Raw genomic sequence first — 27255 nt, forward strand, 5'->3', positions numbered from 1 at the left:
TTGAATATCTTCATGCTAAAAGCGCTTTTGCATGACTCACTTGCTCTGTGCAGGAGATTCATGCAAAATCAGTACAACATTCAATCTTCATAGATACTTGGATGTTGTAAGTGATAAAATAGCCATGTAGGTTACGTAATGAAGTCAAACTTTCTTTTTTCAATTTTGTCACCGGTTATCAAATAAGCGACATCATTTAGTTTAATTAAAACTTGAATTTCTGAAATGCTGGCTTAATTCAAAATTTATTGCAACAACTGAAATATTTTCTCAATAATTATACTATTTGTTTAACCATAATTTAGGTATTTATTCTTGACAATGCATAATCTCTATAATAAGTTCTCTTATTTGTTTGTGTTATTTTTTCTAGCTTTTTGTGGAGTTTTTCTTGTGTGTATTTAACTATAGCTGTCTATATTTACACTAGCTATTGTATGTTTTAAAAATATATTATTTTATTTATTTTAAACTTTTTATATGTTTTGAACATATAAAAATAAAGATTGCATCGCTAAAACACCAAAAACTTGTTGCTAAAATCACTCAAATTTTGCATCGCTAAAACATTGAGAAAAAAGATTGCACATTCAAGCAATTGAGCATTTTGATTAGAAGCTGAAATAAATATCATCGCTATACCATAGCGAAGCAATATGGCTGCGTGGAGTAATGGGTTGAATGTGAGTTACGCTTTCTGAACAAATCAGGTTTCCAAGCTCAATAGCATTACCAAGCCAATTTCCCATTCCTAGGTTTTAATTAATGTAACTGGACATCGGATGTGCAAATACAGAGAAAGACAAACACAGAATTTATATATATATATATATAGGGTTTGACTAACTAGCAGTGAATTAGTTTGTTCCTTAGAAGCTTGGGGTAATGCAACTAAAGCAAATCTAAACCAACTCATTGCAATACAAATATTCTCTACTTTGAGTCATTTATTACAAAAAGCAACATTTCCATCAATTCCATAGTTTAAAAAACTTAGAGTTTTAGCATTAATTTGCTTTACAAATTGTTATTTCTACTTTAACCTTCCATTAATTTAAAAGACACTACTCCACTTATTACATAAAACACAGATCAGTCTTTGATGTCTCTATCACTTTCGTCATCTTCCTCAGCATCAATCACTAAATGAAACATGTTTTTTTAAAAAGAAACCTCTTTTTCAACTAACCTCTGACAAACCATCAATTTTAATCATTTTAAATCAAGTCTGAAACTTTATCTCTTTGATTTAATTGAATGGTGGTGATTTTTTTCTATCTTAATTTATTAACTAACTGGTTTGAGTCAGATGAGATGGAACTATTACTATTTCTTATGAAAGTATTATTACTGCTAAAAAATAAACAACCGCTGTAAATAGTACCCTCGCTCAATAGACAATCATCGGAAGTCTATTAATGTACAATTGGTGAAACCTCAATAACTGTAACGGGCTTGTTACGGCTGGTTATTGTGAGGTAGAAATTGCATCAAAAAATAAAGTTTCTGCAAAGTGAAACGAGGCTCAGTATGGACTGCAAAAATACTTCTCATTAACTCAACACAAACGGATAATTATGTCCGTTTGTGTAAGTACTGCTGTGATAGCCAACTAAGCAACTACTCATTAATCTGAAACATATTGTGCAAAGCCTACAACAGCCGTACCAAGCAGCCTTCATGCTTGCTCATACACTGTGTGGCTCTGCACTACACAGCTGGTAGCAGGTAATTATGGCGCCTTACAGTGCCTCGCCTTGCGCGTTCACAACTCGAGTTGTACAACTCGAGTTGCACAACTCGAGTTGCACAACTCGAGTTGTGAACACGCAACGCGACTTTTCAAAAGTAAGGTGCAATATATCGGTATTACGGTAGCATAACCGTAGATCTAGTTATATTAACAATGGTACATCAATAGGCACCCGTTAGCTAATAGAAATTAAACTGTATGTACTGTAAAACTAGAGCTAATAGCGAATTATTAGAATTATACTGTGCCGAGTTTGCAACTCGAGTTGTACAACTCGAGTTGTGCAACTCGAGTTGTACAACTCGAGTTTGTAAATATAACTCGAGTTGTGCAACTCGAGTTGCACAACTCGAGTTGTGTAACTCGAGTTGCAAACTCGGCACAGTATAATTCTAATAATTCGCTATTAGCTGTAGTTTTACAGTACATACAGTTTAATTTCTATTAGCTAACGGGTGCCTATTGATATACCATTGTTAATATAACCAGATCTACGGTTATTCTACCGTAATACCAATATATTGCACCTTACTTTTGAAAAGTCGTGTTGCGCGTTCACAACTCGAGTTGTGCAACTCGAGTTGATCAACTCGAGTTGCGAACACGCAACGCGAGGCACTGTAAGGCGCCATAGGTAATGAATTACTCTCTTATGCAACATCTTGTCATGATAGGTTGGTGCAGCTTGTTATGATTACGTGGCCAGCTCGTATGCAAATTTTTTCCATAAAATTTGCCATCTTGGTGCTGCTTTTCTATGGTCGGCCTATATGCGAGGAAGGCTTTTATTCCAGAATCGGCAGTATTTTCATATTTTGGTCCTTTGATTGTTGGACAAAAAACTAACATGCAATTTTTGTTAGCACTTTTACGTCAGTTTGTACTTGATACTAATTATAGATATATACAGAGATTCTTTCGATTTATTTATATCTATGATCTTGACTTGTTGAAAAACTACTTGATTCAAAAATAGGGTTTTTTCTATTGTTAATTACCTTTCAAATCACTTTATGCAACATGGAATTTTGCTTCAATTTGCTATTTCGTTTACTTCAACCACACACATTGCTCAAATTTCACACATTGCTCTATCTTTATCACTACAATTCAAATAGCTCTCAGAAATTTCTTTCTGTTCTTATGCAAAGATATGTTATGTATTGACGAGTTTTAATGTTGTTTCATTCCTTCACTTATAAAAATTGCAAAAAACCTCCAGCAGCACTCTCCAACCTAGTAGAACAATTCCAACCTTCAATACCTCATCTGTAGATTGCTGCTATAGCTAAACTCTGTTCATTTACCCCTTCATAAAATTTTATGAACTTTTTTTATATGTTGAGAACCCCTTTTTAGGTTAGTTAAAGTGCATTGCATGTTTTATCGCATAGCAAAACAACTCCTTAGGGAAACACAGACTCTAAGGAAACTAATAAGTTTTTATTAGTGTGTATAATTTCTAAAGAAGTAATAAAATGTTCAACAAACGATATCACTCAAGACTATCACTTACAAGCAAAGCGTTTTCGGCAATCAAGGAAAGCATGTTTGAATAACAATATTTCTAAACCATAAAACATGTGTAATTGAACAACATAAAAAAGTTTATGTAGTCATCACATATCATTCTGGAACAACTATACTAAATATGTTATATGTCTACCACTAGATTACTACAGGCTTCATGTGCTTGCATGTTAACATGAGATGACATTATTGCGCAGCGTGAATAAGTTCTGTGACTTCAGGAGAGGCAGTGCTTTACCCTTTCATTTCCTCATCAGCTGGATTAGTAGGTACTTCTTCTTCTTCATACATTTGCTCTAAAGTAGCAAAAGTTCAAGAAAATTTTTACAGTTTATAAATGGTAATGAAGGAAAATATCGACACTAAAAAATCATCAATTTGACTTATAAACTGATTTTAGACCAACCTTAAAGGTGGACTAGCAACAAAATTCACATTACAGTTGATTGGTATCAAAAAGTTCACCACGTCTTACTCTGTTGTGTTGCAGGTGCAAAATATGAAAAATTGTGATTACAAGCTCATAAAAGCTCAAAAACTAACAGTTAATCGCCGCCATCACGAAACCGCCATAGATTGAAGTCAGTTTATTTCTTTGACGTAATCACTACATTTGGTTATTGTTATGTCACGTGATGTTCTATAAAAGGTCAATGAAAGGCTCAATATAAAACTTTTTGTACCACTAGTTTATGACGAACACTTTGGGTTTTACCAAAGACCCCGTATCAAATACAAATGCTCGCTACTTTATGGTTTCGTTTCGGCTTGGTCTAATCGTCTAGTCGTAATCTGATCATGTGACCCATATTTTGCGAATAACTTCTGAAGCATTTTTTGATTATCACAGGTGACCAACAGGCTTGTCATGTTGATTATAGGATGATATGAACTTTTTCAAGCTAAGGTTAAACGATAAGATATCAGTGCTGAAAGTGACAGCATTACAATGACGATAAAATTGACGAGTAAGAACAATAAACATGGTTTTTTGAATGCATGAAGTATATTGGTGAAAAGATTTTGACAAATGAGGTTGCGTGAAAGTGTAAACAGATGCCATCTTATACAACTACGTCCCATTTGAGTCCTTTTGGAAAGAGGTTCTAATCTATGGTGGTCTCAAGATGGCGGCGATTAAATGTTTGTTTTTCAGCTTTAATCACATTTCCACATGTTTTGCACCTACAACACAGCAGAGTAAAACATAGTGAATCTTTTGATATCAATTAACTGTAATGTGAATTTTGTTGCAAGTCAACCTTTAAGGAGTTAAGATAGTTAAAAACCTCTAACATAACAGTACATATCTATAAACTATTAAATACTTTAAAAATTCGATGATTTCTAAAAAACCTAAGGTAAAATACAGATCAGCAAGAAATGACTCTAATGTCACAAAATAAGCCAACCTACTATGAATAAATGACAAAATCCTATGTATCAGCAAATAGCAGCTGATCACACTATATATCTCAGCTAGAAAAATCAAATAATTAGAACTTTCCGCCAATAAAGTTCATAATCTGCATCAACAAAAAGAGTACAGAACTTTCCTAATATGTATGTTTGCTTGAAATTTGCACAACCCCAATCTAGAAGCCTGATTATGCATATACATAAAATATTATATATATTTAGGTTGATTTATACATATATATCTTTACATGTGTTTTTTTGTATATAAAAAGTTAACATATATAAATACATATGTATTTTAAATCTAGAATATTGTGCATATAATTTTGCATATGATCCAGCTACCTCTTGTAGAAGTTGGCTTCTCTATCAGTTCTGCTTTTCCGATGGGAAGTTCAGATGAAGTAGTCACAGGTTTTCTAGAATGTTGCCCTATAAATAAAAGTGCATAAAGTCAATGTTTACCATGTTACATGTATGTTTATTAAAATCTTTGTGCTTAGAATGTAGTAAAAGCACATTTGAGACTATATAGGAATTCATGTTTTTGGGTTAAACTCCTAATGATTAGCCTCTTGAAACTGAAACATTTCCAAGCAACAAATAAGCATTTCTTTTAGGAAAATGATATTTTCAATTAAAATATTTGTGGCAAAATATACAAAAAACTGTTGTTTGATTAAATTCTTAATATTTAGTAATCTATAACTTAGAGCTTCTGTCAATCATTCCATTTTCACTAATTAAAATAATTCATATTGTGTAAGCAGTACCTGTGAAGCTGATGTTGTGTTTTAAAGTTTGGGATGGCTTAATGGCAGTCTAAAATTATATTTTACAAGGAATATTTTTAGCTCCAGATGCAAGACAATATCCAGTGCTTGCACTGGCTTAATGAGGTTTTTTGTTACAGTAATGGTTTTCCATAATGCAAAACTGAGGCAGCATTTTCTTGGTAGTTTCAAACACTATGTTCAAAACATTAATTATAAACCCAACATCAACTTTTGCTCTTTCTTGACTACGTGTACTACAAAATTCACTTGCTGATTTAGGACATGTTTAGTGTACTATCATTTGCTGAAGGTGTAATGCATCACCATCAAAGGAAAATACAATTGGTCAATTGCCACTTTGGTAGTTGCCTATATATATATGTATATATATATATATACACATATATATGTGTATATATATAAATATAAATATATATATATACATTGACTTTCTCAAAGTCTGCGAGGCAACTTAGTTGTTTCATGGCAGGAAGTCAGCTCTCATTGGTAATGGGATCTGTGTCCCTTGCCAAAGCTCTGAGCTGCACTGATGAGGCTTCAATAGCCGATACAGTACGGTCTGTAGCATGAGTATATATATATATATATATATATATATATACATGTATATATATATACATATATGTGACTCCTATTTTGTGTATGTAGAGAAAAAAATGTTTATAAATTTGACATCTAATAATATAATTTGTATAACATTACATGTGTTTATATAAAAATATACCCACAAATTGTTTAGCATTCAGATAGTGTATAAATATACTATATAAACTAGGTATACATGTAGTATATATATAAATAGACAAATATATATATATGTATGTATATTAATGCATACAACATATATATGCATTGTATGTATGTATGCATATGTATATATATATATATATATACACATATACATGTATATGTATATATATATAACTTTCTTAAAGCCTGTGAGGTAACTTAATTTTCTAAGTTGCCTCACAGGCCTATATATTTATATTCTCTATGAATATATATATATATATATATATATATATATATATATATATATACATGTATCTATATATGTATATATATATACATGTATCTATATATGTATATATAAATAAATATATATGTATCTATATATGTATATATATAAATATATATATATAATCTCAATGCTCGACAATGGTCAAGTAAATTTATATATAAACACATGCATATATAGATGTACATATGTAAATATATATATTTATAATTATGTACACGTGCACGGATAAAACTACAGACTTGCGGATCTATATAAATATATCTACATATATAAATATATAATATAACACTTATATATATATTATTATTCTCTCTATGTTCTTCTTATACATATTTTTCTGTATATGATTAGCCACCTTCTGTAGGAGTGTGCTTTTTTGCCAGCACAGTTTCATGAAGTCTGGAACTTCTGGGCAACGTAGAGATAGATTCCCGGGAAGGAGGCTCTAGAAGTAAAGGTGTACAAAGCCAATGTTTACCATCGTATGGTTGTTAAAATACTTTTGCTCCGAATGTAGCTAAAGACATATTTCACAATATTTAGGAATTCAGCTATTTGGTAAAACTCCTAATAATCTACTTTATAAACGGCAAAAAATATGTCTATATATTTGCGTGTGTGTGTGTGTGTGCGTGCGCGCTTGTATTAGTCCACCTTATAGAGCGATTTTTCCTTTTTTCGACTCGATCGAATGAAGGGAACTGAAGTAATAAGAGTAATGAATTTAAATTACCGTATTTTTCAAACTATTAGCCGCTACTTTTTTTGATGTTTTGAGCCATGCAGGCTTATTTAGAGGCTGTGGCTATTCTGTGGCTTTTTCTTCCACCGCTAGCGTGCCTTATATCCAGTTAGTAGGCCTCTAACGATGAAAGAAAAAACGAAACGATCCTTAATGGTACTGTTCCGTTAGGCACTGGGTTAATAAGCATCGGTTATGTAGTATAATATAGGTAATAAAATTTACTACAAAATTTAATACGCTACACTAATTTTTTTCTAGCTATGAGTGCTCTAACTTACTACTACGACACCTTTAAAACAAGGGCTTTTGACTCATGGTAGATTACCTTCACAGCTATGAAGCCGAAGTCGGGGGTTAAAAATGATATTCTGGTTATCGACAGCATCAAGTTTCTTTTGACAGACTATGGAGGTAGCATTTTCTCCATTTTTTGGATGAACCATATTGTATCTATTTCCACCTTCATGATTCTAGATTGAGTAGGGCCAAAGTTTGTTTTGCGTTTTAATGTTTTAAACATGATCAAACAATAACAAAATTATTCCTACATTAAAATATAGTTACACAAACTAATTATGTTGTGGCACTCACTAGTTTTAACTTAGAGAGGCGCGCTTTACCAACGTGTTATCAAACTTACTCATCAGGCAAGCATTAACTGCACCAAATATTTTGGCTGCAATGGCACTAGAAACCGATGAGTCAAATTGCAGCTATTCATTAAGATCCAATGACTCCTAAATAATTATCAAACTTGAATTTTTTATCCCAAGTTTTGTCATGAAATAAGCATCAACTCTTTTCAAGTTTCAACTCTGAGACCAGCGATTTGGTTGTACTTCTGATTTTGAAAGCTATAGCATGACATTCCTTGGCATGTTTCTGTGGGCAGCACACGTTTATCTTAAAACTAATTGATGTCTCTACCATGATTTCTGTTATTTTATTCAGATGCGGACAACGGCACACATAATCTAATAACAACAACACTTTTAGAGGTCACTGAAGCATATGGGAGCCATACAAGAGACGATGCATCTATTATCACTCATATTCGGTCTACAAAATTGTACCCTGTTACCTCATTGCCTCCAGTGAAGGAATCTACAGATAAAATTAGGTTACATAAAATAATTTTGACAGTTTCACTAATTAAAATTTTCCTTTCTCCTAACTGTGTTGAAGCAGCACAATGCCTCTCAAAAAGCCTAATGCCAAAATACAAGAACATATTGATTCCCATAGATAAAGAGACCGAATTCGCAAAGCAGTAGCTAAACAAATAGAAACTGCTGAGCAAGCAAGGCTACGGCTAGAACAGGCCAAAACTGTTACTGCAGCTGCTAGAAGTGCAGAAACTGCAGAGCAAACACAGCTATGCCTACAATGAAACAGAATAGCTACTGCAGCTGCTACAAAAGCAAAAACTGCTGAACAAACACAGGTATATCGAGAGCGGGTAAGAATAGATGCTGCAACTCGGCAAGCTGAATTCCCAGACCAGATGCGACGGCAACAACAACAAGATGCACTAACTACAGCAGCTGCTACCAAGCGCCATGCATGGGCAAAAAACTTTGCACTTGACTACAATCCTGCAACACAGTATAGCGCCGAATTTTGCATAGGATGAATTTCTAAAAAAGGATCCAGATGTAATGCCTTACGTTGAAAAGTCGAGAGGCCACCTAGGTAGTTTATATAGTAGATTTTATCAATAATAACTTTTATCAACACAACCGCATTACTGTTGTACTGTTTGTATATTCTATGTCAAAACACAGGCTATAGACGAGGAACTGGTGAGTCATGATTAGTGTTTTAAGCATGTAAAGTCTTCATTCAATAAATGCTGGCGATAGCTCAGCAGTGCCATAGCAAAATATTTTCTAGAATTTCTTAAAAAATGTAGTTTTCTTCAATAATACCAGTTTGAAGAACTTCAGTTTGCTTGGCAATGTCAATTTCATTGTCTTCTGTACAAAAATAGGACCACTCTGATTTGAGTGGTTTGAGACTGATGCATTGTAGACTAGCTGTAAAACACATTGTAGATTTCCATTTTTTTATCCAGCATAATGACATGGACGACTGCATATGTGTATGCAGTCTGATCATCACATAATTTTCAGTAGATTGCATATTTGGAGTTGTTTTACAGTATAAACGAAAACTCTCAATAAACTTATTGCTTTACGTGAATCAGTTCCCGAACACGGGAAAGCAGCTAGTCTACTATATAAACGGCATTTGTGTGTGTGTTTGTGTGCGTGTGTGTGCGCATGCGTGTGTGCGCGCATGTGCATGCGTGTGTGCGCGTGTGAATGTGTGTGTGTGCGCGCGTGCATGCGTGCGTATTTGCCCACCCTATAGAGCGTTTTTTATTTTTTTTCGATTCGGTCGTAGAAAGCAAACTGAATTTATCTGAGTAGTAAATAAATGAATGAAATTTACTACTCATTAAATAAATTGATTAGTGGTAAATTTAATTAGTAAATTAGTAAAAAAATAATATTTACTGCCAGCGAAAGGTCACATGAGCGTTTATCTTTTTAGCGACCATTACGAAAGCTTCACGAATATTGCTATTGCGTTTTACCTATTAAAGTTCTACTTCAACAAGGCTAGTACTGCGCATTAAATGTTGTATTGTCAATGAATTGCCACATCTCCTCTACTTGAAAACGTTGCATTTGCTACTGTAGGTGATAGTAAACATGTTCACTTTCTTCTGCAGCTGAGTGTCTTTTTTTTCAAGGTACAAGTTTTAAAGAACTACAGCTACTACAGAACTTGCACGGATACTCCGAGCGTTGCGATAGGCGATGGTGAAAACAATGAGAGCAAAGTATATTACGGAAAAGCACACCATTTCATTCACTTTAGAAACACTCCCAATGGAAAATATACCTTAAATAATCTAAAAACCAGAGGTTTTATGAATTAAAACGCTCAGCTATTGAAGCAGTACAATGCCTCCTAAAAGGCCTACTACCAAAATGCAACAACAGATTGATTCCCATAGAGAAAGAGACCGAGTCCGCAAAGCAGAAGCTGGACGAGCAGAAACTGCTGAGCAAACACGGCTACAGCTAAAACAGGCCAGAATGGCTACTGCAGCTGCCAGAAGTGCAGAAACTGCAGAGCAAGCACAGCAATGCCCACAACAAAACAAAATAGCTACCACAGCTGCAAGCAATGTAGAAACTGCAGAGCAAACACAGCTACGCCTACAACGACACAGAATAGCTACTGCAGCTGCTAGAAGTGCCGAAACTGCAGAGCAAAAACAGCTACACCTAGAACAAAACAGAATAGCTGCTGCAGCTGCAAGGAGTGCAGAAACTGCTGAACAACACAGCTATGTCGAGAGCAGGTCAGAATAGATGCTGCAGCTGCTAGAAGTGCATAAACTGCTGAACCAACCCAGGTGTGACTCATATGGCTCAGAGCAGCTGCTACAGCTGCCATACATGCAAAAACCACAGCCGAAACAGTGGCGACGAGAACATGCTGCACTATTTACAGCAGCTGCTTGGCGAGCCGAATTTTTAGAGCAGACGCAACGGCAACAACAGCAAGATGCACTAATTAAATCAGCTGCTCAGTCAGCTGTACGTTGCCTGCTCAAGAGTAGGCACAAGCCAAAAACTGTTTGTTCATACACCCAACGGAAAAACCAAAAAAGTTGTCTATCTACAAGTGTTGCGTTAAATTAACGTTATGTTATTGTTATGTCATGCTACGTTTTTTCATGTTCTGCTATACCTACATATATTCACATGGAGCATTTTCCAACATATATTACCGTAAATATATATTTTCATGCATTCATTTTCCTTATTGTATCTCATAAAAAGGCTATTATGTTGGCGTTGTTTTACTATTGTGAGGTGTTAATACTGTGCTGTATTTGCCTTGACAGCATACTGTCTGTGTTGTTATACTTGGAAATTTTACTGATAAAAAATTTTAACAACACAGCCACATTATTGCAGCACTATTTGTATATACCATGTCAAAACACAGGCTATAGACAAAGAACTGATGAGCCATGATTAGTGTTTTAAGCATGTAGAAGTATCCATTCAATATATGATGGCAATAGCTCAGCAGTGCCATAACAAAATATTTTGTAGAACTTCTTAAAACATGCAAAATTTGAAGAATTTCAGTTTGCCTAGCAATGTCAATTTCATTATCAGTTCTCTGTACAAAAATAGGACAACTTCGGTTTGAGTAGTTTGATACCGATGCATTGTAGAATTGCTGTGATACACATTGCAGATTTCCATTGTTCTTTCCAACACTAATGGCATGTATGACTGTATATGTGTATGCATAGTCTGATCGGCAAAACAATATCAGTAGATTGCATATTTGGAGTTGTTTTACAGTATGAAAAACAACTCTCAAAAAACTTATTGCTTTGCATGAATCTGTTATAGTGGACAGGTAATGCAGCTGGCTAGCCTCTAAAACAGAAACTGTGCAAAACAACATATTTGCTTTGTTTTTTAAAGAGGCGATATTTTCACTAGAAAATTGGTAGAAAATATATGAAAAATGATATATGCTTGAATAAACTTTTTATATTTAAAAATCTATAACATAGAGCTTCTGTGAATCATTTCTGTTTTGTTAATTACCATAACTGCATGTATATAAGCCAAACCTGAAAAGATAATTTTTTTGTGTAAAACTTTTGGGTGTCGCTTATATATGCAGCCTAAAATTATATCTCGAAACTTCTCGCTGCGTTCAGGGAAAAGGTATTTTTTAGTATCCAGAAATGCTTAAAGAAATTTTTCCACAAAAAGACGCAAAGAAATTTTAAGTACTTTTACTGGCATAATGAGGCCACTGTTCTGTGACAACTCCAGCATCTGATTACATTTGTTGAATTGCTTTTCTTTGACTAATTTGCTGAAGACATACTGCTTCACCACCCTTTAAAATAAACCAATTAGTCAATTGCCTCTTTAAGAGTCAAAGCATGCCTGACAAGCATAGACGATAGACTTGGCCAAATGTTTCATGTGGCTGGCTTATTTAAATTAAGCGTGTTAAACCAATAGAAATAGACGAACGCGGCTTTTACACAAGTTGCACCTGTAACTCAACATCAGCTTTCAAGGCTTGGGTTGGAACCTATGCACAGTGATAATTTATCAATGAGGGTTTACGGCAGCTAATGGAATTTGTATACTTTTACTATTTCGCAATACATAGTATACATTGCATTCCAAATATTTTCCAAAGCACAGTAAACAGTATTGGTGCCTCAGCAGTATTACCTACACTGTGCAGCATTGGGTTCAGATTAAGTGTTTTTAGTGCCCATTTCACATTACGCTGTACATACCCATACTGGTTCCAAAGGAAAGTTTTTGGAATTGATATTTCAGACTGTCATGTCTAACCATATCTTCTGGACACAAATCATCTAAAAAAGTGTTCAAAGGCACTGGTTAAAACTTATATGAACCAATCAAAGATTGTTAAATATAGTCAAAAGTACTTTGGCTTCTGATCATAATACACTTCTCAAAGCTGTTTAAAAAGTGATTGGTCCTAAATTCAAAATTATTTCTCCTATTTTTATTACTTTAAATAAGTTTAATCAATTTCACATCTAGAGAAGCACTAGAAATACTATTTTATAATAAAAAAGCGTACGAAAAACAGTAAGTTTTAATTTAATAAAATATTATACATGCTATCTAAAAACCTAAAAATCATTTTGTAGCTAAATGAAATCTAACAGCAACAAAAATTTGTAACCAAAATGTTTACAGAAACCTTTTCCTTGCAAAGGTCAATCAGTATAACAAAGTAACACAGGAAAATACTGCATGACAGTTATTTTCACCAAAACCGAACATGTTTGGAAATTGATGTTCTCAACTACATGTACATTAAAAAATCTTAAAATATTATCATTTTCTGAGATATATTTTTTATATTGACACACACACACAGACCCACACACACCCGATACACACAACCGACACCCACCTTTGACACACACATCAGATACCCAAAAACACACACCACACACCACAAAGTCTGCACAAACACAGACTTCAAACACACATGCACGCATGCATGCGCACACACACTCCACACACATGCACACATATACACACACACTCTACACTTTGCAGACGCCCCACACTCCGCACACACACCAGCCTATGTGACACACACTACAGGACACACACTTCGCGCACATCCTAAACTTTGCATACATCGCACACTCCGCACACATCGCACCTACCCTTCACACCACACACACCGTGCGCACACTCCTGGAACGCACTCCGCGCACACGCCTGCACTCAGACACACACTCCGCATGCACTCACACAAATACACACACACATGCACACACAAACAACTACACATAGAGGCACACACACACCGATGCACACACACACACACACACACACGCACGCACGCACGCATGCACGCACACACACACCGATGCACACACGCATGTACATGCACATACACTTGCAAAAACACATACACAAACTATTTGGCTTTTTGTATTGATATGAGCCTCCTTATCGGCGTATACCTGTATGTATATATTTATATATACATGTATATATATTTATTAATTTATATGTATATATATACTGATATGTTTTACTGATATGAAACAGTAAAACAGACTATAACTTTACATAAAACACTGGATTACTAATAGTTTCATGCCTGGTTAGAGCAATCTTCAGATAAAATCTATGTACCAGTTTGGTTATTTATAGACAGCTAGAACTATTAAAACTACAAAAACTTTGTATCTGGATCATTATGGTTGTTAAATGATTCATAGAAACATCAAGCTTAAAAATTTGACATTAAAATTTATATAGACTGTCTACAAGCGCTGATGAATTCATAATGTTTGTTCAATGAAGCTAGGTGTCGCCCACAGGTGTTCTTTAGTAGGATATCCTTAAAGGCGAGGCGAAGGTGAGGCGAAGGTGAGGCGAAGGTGAGGCGAAGGTGAGGCGAAGGTGAGGCGAAGCCGAGCCATAGGCTAAACGCACATAAAAACAAAAACACAAAAACAACAAAGGTCAACATAGCAAAATGCAAAAATTAAGTTTGCATCTTAATATCTCACCAATCCAATGAGCAGCTCACACAAAAACTTAATCAATCAACATGAACACCAGTCATGTCAAAATATTCCAAGTTTCAAGTCATGTCTCTTACAACTCACCTTATCGTTTCTCAAAACTTGTCCCTAAGTTCTTATTAATTTGAGACTGTCTGATTGATGTTTTCAAAATAGTCGCTGCTGGCCTAACTTACCATCCTGCTTCAATACCTCAGTAACTATCGAGGCATCGCTGAGTGCTCTCGAACTCTCCAATTTCTTCCTAAGCAGGCAAGAACCAATAAAAGTCGGGTTAACACTTATGTAAACAAAACCATGCAAAGTATGCAAATGGCACATGGTTTCATTTACAATAGTGTTAATCTGATTTTGATTGGTTCTCGCATGCTTAAGAGGAAATTGAAATTTTTGGGAGCACTCAGTGATGCCCCGATAGTTACTGAGATGTTGAAGCAGGACGCTAGGCTAGCGGCGACCATTGTAAAAACGGCAATCGGGCAGTCTTAAATTAATAAGGACTTAGGGACAAGTTTTGAGATACTATAAGGTGAGTTGTACGAGACATGATTTGAAACTTAGAATATTTTGACATGACGGGTGTTCATGTTGATTGGTTTAGGTTTTGTGTGTGCTGCTCATCGGATTGGTGAGATATTAAGATGTACACTTTATATATACATTTTGCTATGTTGACCTTTGTTGTTTTTGTGTTTTCGTTTTTGTGTGTGTGTAGCCTACGGCTTGCCTTCGACAATATCCCACTGAAGGACACCGGTGGTGTGGCCTGTATGTGATATAATTTTTTCTCCTGATAACAAGACACAGTTTTTAGAGTCATTAGTTAACATGCCCTCCCGCTAACTAATGGCTCTAAAACTGTGCCTTGTGTCTAAAAGACAAATTTAGTTAATTCCTTGAAATACAACAAGTCTTTGAGATATGATCATATGAGCCAGTTTTCGATGACCCTTACATTGCCAAGTATGCAAACACCTGCTTTGGAAAACAGCATTGCTTGGTGTTCTCATATTAGTTTGAAAAAAATAGGCAAAATTTTTGTGGAACAGAGGTCAAAACTGACAAATGGTAAAATTAAAGAGATAATTCAGTGAATTGAAAAATTATGACATTATTAAAAAGTTTAAATAGTTTCCTTTTGTAAGTTTGCTAATAGCTCAATTGACATTACAACTGAATAAGGAATGAAGACTAACAAAGATGTGAACTCTCCTTCATCCACTCAATTTGATTATAGTGTCTTAGTATATATTTAACCTACTCAAACTAAGAATTTGGAAATTTTTTAGTAATACTCCCTTCAGTCCCATGCTTATTGTAATTCAGACATATGTACATGTTCAGGTTGAGACCTTCAGCCAAAAATCATAGGTGTGCCCTGATAACTACTCCTTGATACCAAGATGTAAAATACATAACATTTGCAGTAAGTTTTTGACTGGATATCTACATCTATATAGCTTTATTAATAATACAGTAGCAGCAGAAAGTGTGTCACATCTATTTATAGCTGTGGCACACTTCCTCTGATTTGATAAAAGTTTACCAGACTTCATAAACTACTTCTAACTTTGTGTGAAAATCTACCGGGATAAAAGACTCATCATTAGTAGTTTCAGAGTCAAACAAAGTCAAGCTACTAAAGATGACAACAAACTAAATTGGAGTTTGATTTTAAACTTGGTAAAACATAAATACTGTCACACCTCAAAATACAGTAAGGAGGTTGTTTAAAAATTTAATGTTACTTTTAAGGCAATGCAGCATAATTGCATCACACGTTTTTACTACTGCACAATTTTGTAGTATACATGCAGTGCTGTAATAACTTTTGCTATTGAACAGTAATTAGTATTGGTGCTATAAGAGTATTGCTAGTGCACATTTCGTGTTAATCTGTACATACAAGAACCGCAATTTTCATGAAAACCCGTCACAGAGTCAAGTATTGATTTTAGCTTCACGCAATCCTTACACAATTGCAAAATCTTAATGCTGCTCAAAGAAAAAAATTTAAGTAGACAAACCACATGAGGCTAAAATTTTTGGCTGATGGTTGATGGTCAATAGATAATTATTGCATGTTTCTGTGTGCAGGATGTGTTGGATTTTAGGTTTCATGGAAGTAAATGCGAGGTAGAAAGCAGTGAATATGTTGAATTAGGAGCACAGTTGCATGATCAGTAAATGCCTACAATGCATTAAAAAAAAATTAACGCACTGTAAATTACTACATTCTGCATAGTAATGATGCAGCACAATGTGGAATAATGTACAATGTACAATGTAGAATAACTTGGTTTGATGGAGTAGATTGAAGTGGCTGATTACTGAACTGAGCTGTACCTCCTGTGGGGTGCTTCTTTAGAAGGTCAAAAAATGTAACGTAAATGCAGGTATGTAGGCTTGGCAAGCTTTTGAGCGCTGATGGATATTCTTCAAAGTTGTTTCCCAACAGAAGCAGTTGTTTCAGATTCTTCAGCATCTCAAAACTACAAATATAAGTTTTATTTACACTTACTGCAGTAAAAATGTAAACTTACTGTATGTTTATTTTTCACTAGCTTATTTAGCTCAACCCTTCTAGCAAATTCTATGCGCTGGTTTAACCAGTAGAACTGGATATCAAAAGACTTGCTATTAGTTCAACTAGCATGCTTATAGCCATATATTATTTATTTGTTGTGCATGTCAATTAAGATTTCTTTTTTCTCATAGGAAAGATTTTTTTTTAATTCAATTTTAACTTTGTCTGTTTACTGTTAACCGCTTACAACAATGCTTAAAAAACTATTTGCTAGATTTGGCCAAATGTTATGAAATAGTAGTGCTAGGTAAACTACATTTTCAATTCATTTGTGAGAATAAATATGCAGTATTTTTATAGAATTAAACAGTATAAATGTTAGTATGATGTTCCTTTTTTCGCACAGTCACTAATTGTGTTTGACATTGAAAAGTGACCCTGGCATATGAAGAGTGTACATGCTAAATTGCAAAATATTTTGCAAAAAACTAAAACCTGTGCATAATATTAGAAAGGAACTTGATTGTTTTAAAAACCAAATGCACAGCCAAGGTTAAAGCAATATAGTCTACAAGAAAACACGTGAGGGAAAAAATCAAATGAAATACGCAAGATTGATATGATCAATTTTTATTTGAAACAAACTACTCTCGTTAAAAGTATTTTCACTTCAGGATAATATATTTGGCTTTGAAAAAATATATTTTTAAAAGATGAACGCTTTATAGCAAATGACTGTGAGTTATATCTATTCAATCCTGTTTTGTTTGTAAAACCTGTTCTTGTTATTTTCAAGAGAAGCCAAATTATATTTAGTTTTTGAAACAATTTTAGCCCTTTACATAACTTTTTGTAGTGTTGAGCAAACAGGCATAAGCAGTTGTATTATAGGGACGAGAAATAGAACTATACTCAGATGGTTTTGCCCGAATGAATATTTTAAGAATATTATTGCAACAAACTGTTTTTTGAGAAAAGGACATTTTTGGTGAAAAATGTCTGCAAATTTTATACTTACTGCAAAAAATGCTTTGCTGTAAGCCTAAAGGCATTGAAAAGAAGTGATTAATATCATGTTTATATATGAGCGATGTAATGTACTCTTATGCATCTTTCTTGAATCTACAAACCAAAGTGACACTCAGAACTAGATTTTTTGTCACTGAGTTATTAAAGTGTGACACTCGACTTGCAAGATCGGTTAATATGCCAAGACCAGCCAGATCTAGGTGAGTAAACAAAATGACTTTCTTCGACAAATTTATATTTCTACTGAGTTATTATGATTTGGTCAACATGGCATTAGAGAAGAAAACAAAGATTTGCTAAAATAACAGTAGATGAACACTTGATATTCTACTTTAAATAAAAAAAATTTCATTCTTGGAAATCAGCAGCAAACCATAAAAAATGTCTGCATTGCATAGCTACCTGTAAATGTTAAAAACAAAAGAAGATGTCCTTCTTTCAACTTTTCATATTACTTAAAGTGGTCTACTTCTGTTTCAATGCAAGCTCAATGAACAAAGTTCCTGCTAACAATAGAACGTCCTAGACAGCTACATTTAATTTAACAGAAAAACTGTCTTTGATGCAACCACATCATTATTTGTACCATTTGGTGGACAATTTTCTACTGATCAATTTCTATTAGGGGCTTGTAAAAACTAAATTCAGTGAATGTCAAAGTGGTTTGTTAGAGGTGGTATTTAATTAAAGGGTGTAATTTATGTTGAATGTTAACCTTATCTGTTTAATTTCAGCCTGCCTTTTAATGCTTTTGGTTTAGCTGCTAATATTTAATTTGCAAAATAGTTTTGTAAATTAAATAGTACATTTATTCATGCATATTAGAACCGTCACAATAACCACATGATCAATTTTTTGAAATAAAATAGGTTTCAAGGCACTACATTTCTATTTGAACATTTTTATATATTTTCCAATTATTATTTAATTATTCCCAGTTCACATAGATGCCTGCAAGAAATTGCAACAATGTTTGGAAAAAACTCAAATGAAGATTATCATAGAATATTTCTTCGTGTTAGCACTGAATATTTAGGCTTTTGATTGTGTACATAGCCTAAAACCTTTATCCGCACTCTATGGCACTGTATTTTCAACCCTTCCACTATCGTGGCATTTTATTAAAGGTGACATTAAACATATAGAATATGCTTAGTTATTGACTAAATTGCCAAATATTTAAAAAGTTAATTTTAATGCTTTTATGGTTAAAGAGATGCTAATTTTACCAATATTTTGCACTATCCATTCAGTGGAGTGACATCAGTGCCATTGGCCTCAGCACTTTTGCTAAACCGTTTTACATTTGTGTGGAAATATCAGACCAAATTAGAAAAAAACTACTTCGGATAAAACATTAGACAGATACAGTTATTAATTATTTAAATTGTGTAGTTTTTAACATTTCAAAAAAGACATGAAACTTTGCGAAGCATAAAACGGAGTTTGATACGCTATAGCAATGGCTAAAGTTATGTCATGCGGTGTTCTTGAACAGTATTCTCGTCATTTACCATAACACTTCAACTTTTTAAATCAGATTGTAAACCACATCACAAACCACATGAATCTGAAGACAATGGATATGATTTAGATTTTGGTGAAGGAATCAGAGTGTAGCTCTGGTTATTGTGGCAATCGATTTTTTCAGGTACATCAACACTAAAACCTTAGCAACCACTACAGCAACAACATAAGAATTAACTGTTATCGATGCATCCACACCCTTATTAGTACCATTTTGTGGACAATTTTCTTCTGATCACTTTCTATTACAAGTTCATGAAAACCAAACATAATGCATGTAGTTAGGGAGTTTTCTGGCCTTTACTTTGGCATGATCTGGGCTGTTACATAATGAAAAGAGAATAAGTATGGTTTCGTTCACTTTTATTAAGGAAGGAAATTTGATTAGTCGAAGAGCGTACGACTATTGCTCTGTACAACTGTGTAGGCACACTTCTTTATATACATTTGTATCACCCGTTCTGGATAATGGAACCGAGTAAAAATTGTATGACAAAAAATATAAATGAAGTCACTAACGCATTGGGATGGCTATAATACACTAACAATTTGCTAGTGATACAATATAAACAAAAGCAAAACACAATAGCACTACTGGGCTAACAAACAAATTAGTGATGATACCATATTATAGAAAGAGCAAACACAACATGCAAGATGTATATATGAGTATTTATAATAATAATAAAATAATATTTATAATAATAAAAATATTTTTTCACAAACAGATTTTTGTGGAGAGAAAACTCAAAAAGATTTGCTTGTATAGGTGGATTTTAATAAACAGGCACCCAAAAGTATTTTACTAAACGAGTATCTCAACGCAAAGTTTTTTGACTGACCTGCTTGGTAATTTAATCAGCTGGCAGCGAGACAAGTCATGGCCTAGCGTCCACCACAATTTCAAAGTGGTGGTCGATTTGTGGTGGTGTTTAAATGAAGGGTGCTGCTGTATCTTTCAAACTTATTCCCATAGCGATGCCCTATTAGATGTAGTGTTTAAATAAAAGTATTATTTCAATACACCTTTTAATGCAAATGTTTTTTAAAACTTTTATTTTATTTTTTGATGTATTTTATATCGTTTTAGAATTAAGCAATGGGATACGCTACAATCCAACAAAAAATTCACCTACTCTAACGGAATGCACTTTTTTGATAGACTAAAAATAAGCAAAAGTTTAAATCATAACAGGCAAATTATTATCACATTATTTTATACTAAAATTTCACTGTTCCAGTAAACTATTTGTATTCAAAACAAAACAAAGCTACCTATAAGCAAAGCGTGAAATACTTGTTTGAACAAATATAAGCTTGCTTCTTGTCCCAAGCAGCAACTCGTTCACCACAGTGGCTCATCATTAAAATCGGTCTCTTGAATGACAGCGTTATTGTTGTAGACTACAACTTGATGAAAATTCAGTTTTGTACCAATAATATAATAACTTAGACCCCCAAAGATTTTTTACTTCTAAAAGCTTTGACAGTTACATTTAATTTTGAGAAAGTAAAATTCATGTAGATTCTAGTAACATGAACATGCTTGTTTCAAAATTCAAAACAAGACACCAACAAAGCATTAACTACCTAAAATGTTAAGCTAATTCTATGAAGATATTATACAATGCAATGCAAATACAATGCAAAAAATTGTTTGTTAAACTATTTCTGGCCACAAGCAGCCTGATGTCTACTACAGAAGCTGGTTCATCAATAAAAAATATTTTTTCACAAACAGATTTTTGTGGAGAGAAAACTCAAAAAGATTTGCTTGTATAGGTGGATTTTAATAAACAGGCACCCAAAAGTATTTTACTAAACGAGTATCTCAACGCAAAGTTTTTTGACTGACCTGCTTGGTAATTTAATCAGCTGGCAGCGAGACAAGTCAAGATACTCTAGTGACTCAAGCTTTACTATTTCATCAAGAGTATCAGGATCTAAAGGATTGTCACACAGGTCTAAGTTCCTCAGCTTGGTCAATGATGACAGTCTGTAACAGAGAGTTACAGCAACTGATTTTCACAACAAATAAATAAGCCTAAATAACAATATATGCAAGCTTTACATCTAGAAACAGTATGCTAGAATATTGTTTGTGTAGTCCAAGAATGTAATAGGCTAACATTGATGTCAACTCTCATCATATTGATGAGTGATGCTAATCTGTTACTAAATATTGTGGCTGACCGCAATGAATTCCACTTTTTATATCAAGTATTATCTATATTCATTAGCAAAGCCTTTGGAAAAAATGATTTTCTATGTCATTAATCTATTCTAAAGATCTACCTTAAAGCATCAGTGTCTAATAAAATAATCAAGTAGCCTAGAGTCAATGTTTAGATAAGAGGAAACAAGTCTTTAACATTGGTAACACTGTTTTGCTAAAGTGGTTTTTAGGAATTTATGAAAAATATTACTGTCAATCATATAAACTCAACAAAGTGTAGTAAAATTGTAATAAAACATTTTCAGTGAATTCGAGTTACATGCATGATCCCATTTAAACAAAAGTAAAAATAATAGATGGCAAAATTACTATTAGAAAACAGAAAAAAAATTGTGGTTGAAATAGCTAACTTTAATAATTTAAGCATGCTTACCTAGATGCCCGCTAAAGGCACACACAGCCATATGCTGATACAAAAGACTAAAATTTGTGAAAATAAACTAGCTCAGCTCAAATGGTTGTTAAAAACAATAAATAGCTTGTGAGTAATACATATATTTGTTTAACAAAGTTCGGAGAGGCTTTGAACATTTACTAATTGTTTGTGTTGACTTCAATGCATTCCTGATTATGATCAAATCATGTAAAGTTTATCTGATTTTTAACCAAGGTTGCCCTAATTTGCTGTTACAATAGAAGTAGAACAAGTCTTTGGAACACAAAGCTCATATCAACAATTTTTACCAGTTTATTTTTAAGTGCATAAAACAATACGCATTGAAACTTTACTAAAGCAATTAATAAGAGCTCCTTACAGAACTACTTCCCCAGATCAAAAATTCAGAGGTTTCCAATATAATCATTTCAATGGTTATACTTTACTTGGAAAAAACTGCTTCAATTTTTCAAATACTATTACAGTTGCTTCATGTTTTTTTTTTCATTCTTTTTCAATACAGTGAGCAAATTTGGCACAATGAATTATAGTATTTTGGTTCCGCCTCCTGCTGCAATGGCTACTTTTTAATGTTATCCTCTGCATACGTTACAGCAAACTGCTTTATAGTCATACCAAAACTACAAGACTACAAAACTAGTAGACTACTAGTCGACTAGTTTTGTAGTAGTTTTCTGGTCGACTTGCAAAACTTGTTTTAAATAAATAAAAATATGTTGCAATGTAAAGAGCTATTACTTGTCTGAGAGTTATTATCAAGCGTTGATTTATCAGTAAGTTTTTTTGATCACTGGTTTTAAGAATAATCTTCTTAATGGCTAACTACTCATTTAATTTCACACTTGGTGACTCAAGAACAAAAATTATCAATGCTGAAAACTCACAATTTTTTACAATAAACCTGCATCATGATACAAGAGCATCAAAAAGTATATTTAGAACTATATAATGAGATGCATTTGTACTATTATCGTTAGGGTGATAGAGAAATAGCACACAAATAGTTAATTATAGTTTGTACTGATTACATTTTATGTTCATTTAAGTTCAGCTCAAATAATTAGCATCAAACCTCGCAAGATTGTTCGATTGAGTTTACGTAGATACTGACTTGAATGGAAGTTTTTTAAGGTCGCAAGAACTCAAGCTGAGCTTTTCTAATGACACCAGCTTTTCCATACCAACAAGTAAATCAGAACGCAGTTTATTCCAACTGATGTTCAACTCTCTTAGACTGGTAAGTGAAGCGAATCTGTAACAAAAAGTTGTAAATATCCACAAAATTGCTGGTATATTCAAAAAGAAGAAAGTATTATATGTTGGTTATATCTTTAGGTGACACCCACTAGTCAGTGTGTAAGGGTAGAAAGAAACAGTTTATTGCAATTGATATTCAACTCTAATATATTGATCAGTGAGTCAAATCTGTAATATAATATGATGTATGTATCACATATGGCTATATCTGCAATTTAAACTTCTGGTAGCAAAAAATAAAAGTGAATCTGCTGATCATAACACCTTTTACATATTTTTAAAACTGTCAGTAGGTCATGCTCATCTTGGTTAAAACATGAAGTATAATGTTGTTGTAATGTTATTTTTACATTGGAAGTCAGCTGTTGGGAATTGCCTGATCAGTTTATATTTATTTTAGATTTTCTGAAATAATAAAATTAAGTTTTTAGTTAAAATAGATAACATAAATTTCAAAATGCATAATTCTATCATAATTCAAACTAATTATGAGCTTTGTGTACTAAAGCATGACACGATTACCTGATTTTATCAACTAAACAAAGTACTTCATTGATGTTACTCAACAAGATATGAAATCAGTTGATTAATAAATAAAAAACAAATAGAAACCGTTAATGAAAGCTGATAAACAAAGTTTTATTACCTTAATAATGCTTTGAAATTTAGTGCATATTGTAAAATATTATGGAAATTTAATTCATCGCTATAGTAACAATGTGCTCATTAGTTGTAACAATGACAATACTTACTTGACTGGGGAAATAGAAAATGTATTATGTAAAAAGTTAATTATGTGAAATTTTATAGGTCAAAGAGCAGACAAACCAACTGATTGAAAATGCGTTTCGCAGTCACGAACTATTTATTTCTACAGCTGCCATAAAAATTTGTTTCTCAGCTCTCATCACCTAAGCATTACTGCTTATCACATATTCAAGTATGACTTGACTCAAAATTTAAGAAATAACCTAACTTGAAAACAGTAGCAGTCAATCATTCATTGACCTTTGTCATATTTCATTTGGAATTCAATTTCTAAAATAGTTTCTGTGAATTAATTACTCATTTAGTTTCACGATTGGTGACTCAAGAACAAAAATTATCAGCGCTATAGACTCACCACTGTTTACAATAAACATCTATCATGACACAAGAGAATCAGAACTGATATCCAGAGGCAACAAAGTAATGACCTTTATTTGTGCTATTATATTCAAGGTAATGGAAGCAATAGCAAACAAATAGTTAATTTTAGCTTGTTACTAATTGTGTCTTATGTTCATTAAACTTTGACTAAAATAATTAGCATAGAACTTTGCCAGGTTAATCTATTGACTGTACATTAATACTGACCTAATTTGAAACTTCTTCAAGAAACAATAACTCAAGTTGAGCTTCTCTAACAACACCAACTTTTCCATATCGACAAGCGAATCAGAGTCCAGTTTATTCCTGCTGATATCCAGTTCTTTCAGATTGGTCAGTGAATCAAAGCTGCAACAAACAGACATAGAGAACCATAATATCTGTAAAAGTAGTCAAACAGGTCATAGTAATACATGTAACTATATGACATTCAACTCTCTTAGATTGGTAAGTGAATCAAATCTGTAACAAACAGTCAAATTCTCATACTAAAGGTCAGCAGATGTTAGCTGTCTCATTAGCTTATATTCAGTTCAGATCTTTTTAAAATAATGTAATTCAAGTTTCAGATAAAATACAAAATATAACCTTTTACATGCGTATTTGTATCATAAACAACATAATTATGTGCTGAGAGCAAGTAAAGCATAAAACAGTTGCATGATTTCATCAGCTAAAATAAGTACTTTATAAATGTTACTCAACAAGCTATGAAGTCAGTTGATTCATGAAAAAGCAAGTAAAAATTGGTTTTGAAAGCTGATATAACAATGTTTCATTACCTTAAAATGCATTAAAAACTTGTATTGTAAATTATTATGGGAATTTAATTCAGTGATATACAATGAATGTTTTGATTAGTTGTAATAATAACGCTTCTTACTTGAAAGAAAGTTTATTATATGAAACGTACTTCATGTTTTGTGCTAAATGTTAAGAATGTCTGCATCTGTTTTTAGTTAACTTCACTTGAGCTAATTAATCATTAACATTAATATATAATACTTGTGATCTGAGACATCACAGAGAGGGTTTACTGGAAAATAAAAAAATTTTTTCTAACAAATAAAAACTTATGTCGCAGCCTCCCGACCTATTTTTAAAAATTGAAATTTATAGATCGAAGAGCTGACCAAATATCTGTAAAAATGCATTTCACAGTCACAATGTGTTTATTAATACAGCTGCAATTAAGTTGTTTCTTACCTTTCATCAACTAAGCATTACTGTTTATAATATAATCAAGTATGACTTCACTCCAAACTCAAGAAATATCTTAACTCGAAAACAGTGACAGTCAATCATTCATAGAAACTTTGTCATATTTCTTTTGAAATTTAATTTGTAAATTAGCTCCTGTGAATTAATTACTCATTTAGTTTTCCACTTGGTGATTAAAGAACCAAAACTATCAGCGCTAAAACTCACCACTATTTATAATAAACATCTATTATGATACCAGAGAATCATAAATTATATTTAAAGGCAGCAATATAATAACTTGTATTTGTACTATTATATTTAGGGTAATAGGAAAATAGCGCACAAGTAGTTAACTTTAGTTTACTACTAAGTGCATTTTATGTTCAATAAAATTTGGCAAAAATATTTTGCATGGAACTTTGCTAGGTTTTTTGATTGAGGGTATATAGTTACTGACCTAAATGGAAGTTTATTCAAGTGACAAGAACTCAAGTCGAGCTTCTCTAATAACACCAGTTTTCCCATACCAACAAGTGAATCAGAATCCAGATCATTCGAGCTAATATCCAGCTCTTTCAGATTAGTCAGTGAATCAAAACTGTAACAAACAGGCAAATGGAACCATAATACCTCTAACAGTAGTCAATCTGGTCAGAGTAATACATGTAACTATCTGACATTCAACTCTTTTAGATTGGTGAGTGAATCCCTGACAAATAGTCGTAAATAACAACAATTTTGCCGGTATTATTCTATAAGAAGAAAGTTTTCTGTTTGTTTATAATTTTAGGCAACATCAACTTGTCAGTGTGTGAAGTGTAGAAGAAGAAATGTCATTGCATCTGATGTTCAACTATGATATATAGGTCAGTGAATCAAATCTGTAACACAATATGACATACTTACCAAATATGGTTATACCTACCATTTACATTTTAGTCATGAAAAACAAAAGCAAAACTGCTGATTATAACACTTTTCAGAAATCTCTAAAAGAGTCAGTAAGTCATACGTATCTTGGTTACAATATGAATTATCATGTTGTTTTCATGTGATTCTCACACTAATGGTCAGCAGTTATGAGCCAACTCATCAGTTTATATTCATTTTAGATTGCTCTGATTGCCTTGTAATTAAAGTGTCAGATAAATAACAACATAAAAACTTCAGATACATATTTTTATCATAAGTAAAAATATTTATGAGCTAAGCTTAACTTAGGTATAACGCAGTTACCTGATTTCATTAACTAGAAGAAGTACTTTATTAACTTTACCCAACAAGCTATGAAATCAGTTCATTCATAAAAAACAAGTAAAAACTGTGAATGAAAGCTGATATAACGAAGTTATATTACCTTAATAATTCAGTGAAGTTATTAACTATTGTAAATTATTATGGAGATCTAATCCAATGCTATATTGTGAATGCTTTCATTAGTTGTAGCAATATCCCTACTTACTTAAAAGATAGTTTATTATGTGAAACATGCTTTTGCGTTTTGTGCTAAAT

General features: G+C 33.1%; 1 protein-coding gene across 1 annotated transcript in view; it reads right to left on the reverse strand.

Moving 5' to 3' along the window:
• Positions 1-3177: 3177 nt before the first annotated feature.
• The window catches only part of LOC137398067 (uncharacterized), a 40157-nt gene continuing 16079 nt past the window's right edge, over positions 3178-27255 (reverse strand). Inside the window, exons 6-14 of the mRNA XM_068084171.1 lie at positions 26201-26341; positions 24748-24888; positions 23246-23386; positions 21357-21497; positions 16765-16910; positions 12631-12711; positions 6876-6965; positions 5048-5134; positions 3178-3579 (exon numbers count right to left, since the gene is read on the reverse strand). Coding sequence (XP_067940272.1) covers positions 3518-3579; positions 5048-5134; positions 6876-6965; positions 12631-12711; positions 16765-16910; positions 21357-21497; positions 23246-23386; positions 24748-24888; positions 26201-26341 — 1030 coding nt within the window. The 3' untranslated portion in view covers positions 3178-3517. The remainder of the gene's footprint in view (positions 3580-5047; positions 5135-6875; positions 6966-12630; positions 12712-16764; positions 16911-21356; positions 21498-23245; positions 23387-24747; positions 24889-26200; positions 26342-27255) is intronic.

Source organism: Watersipora subatra, chromosome 6 (assembly GCF_963576615.1).
Source record: "Watersipora subatra chromosome 6, tzWatSuba1.1, whole genome shotgun sequence".
NCBI classification, from domain to species: Eukaryota; Metazoa; Bryozoa; class Gymnolaemata; order Cheilostomatida; family Watersiporidae; genus Watersipora; species Watersipora subatra.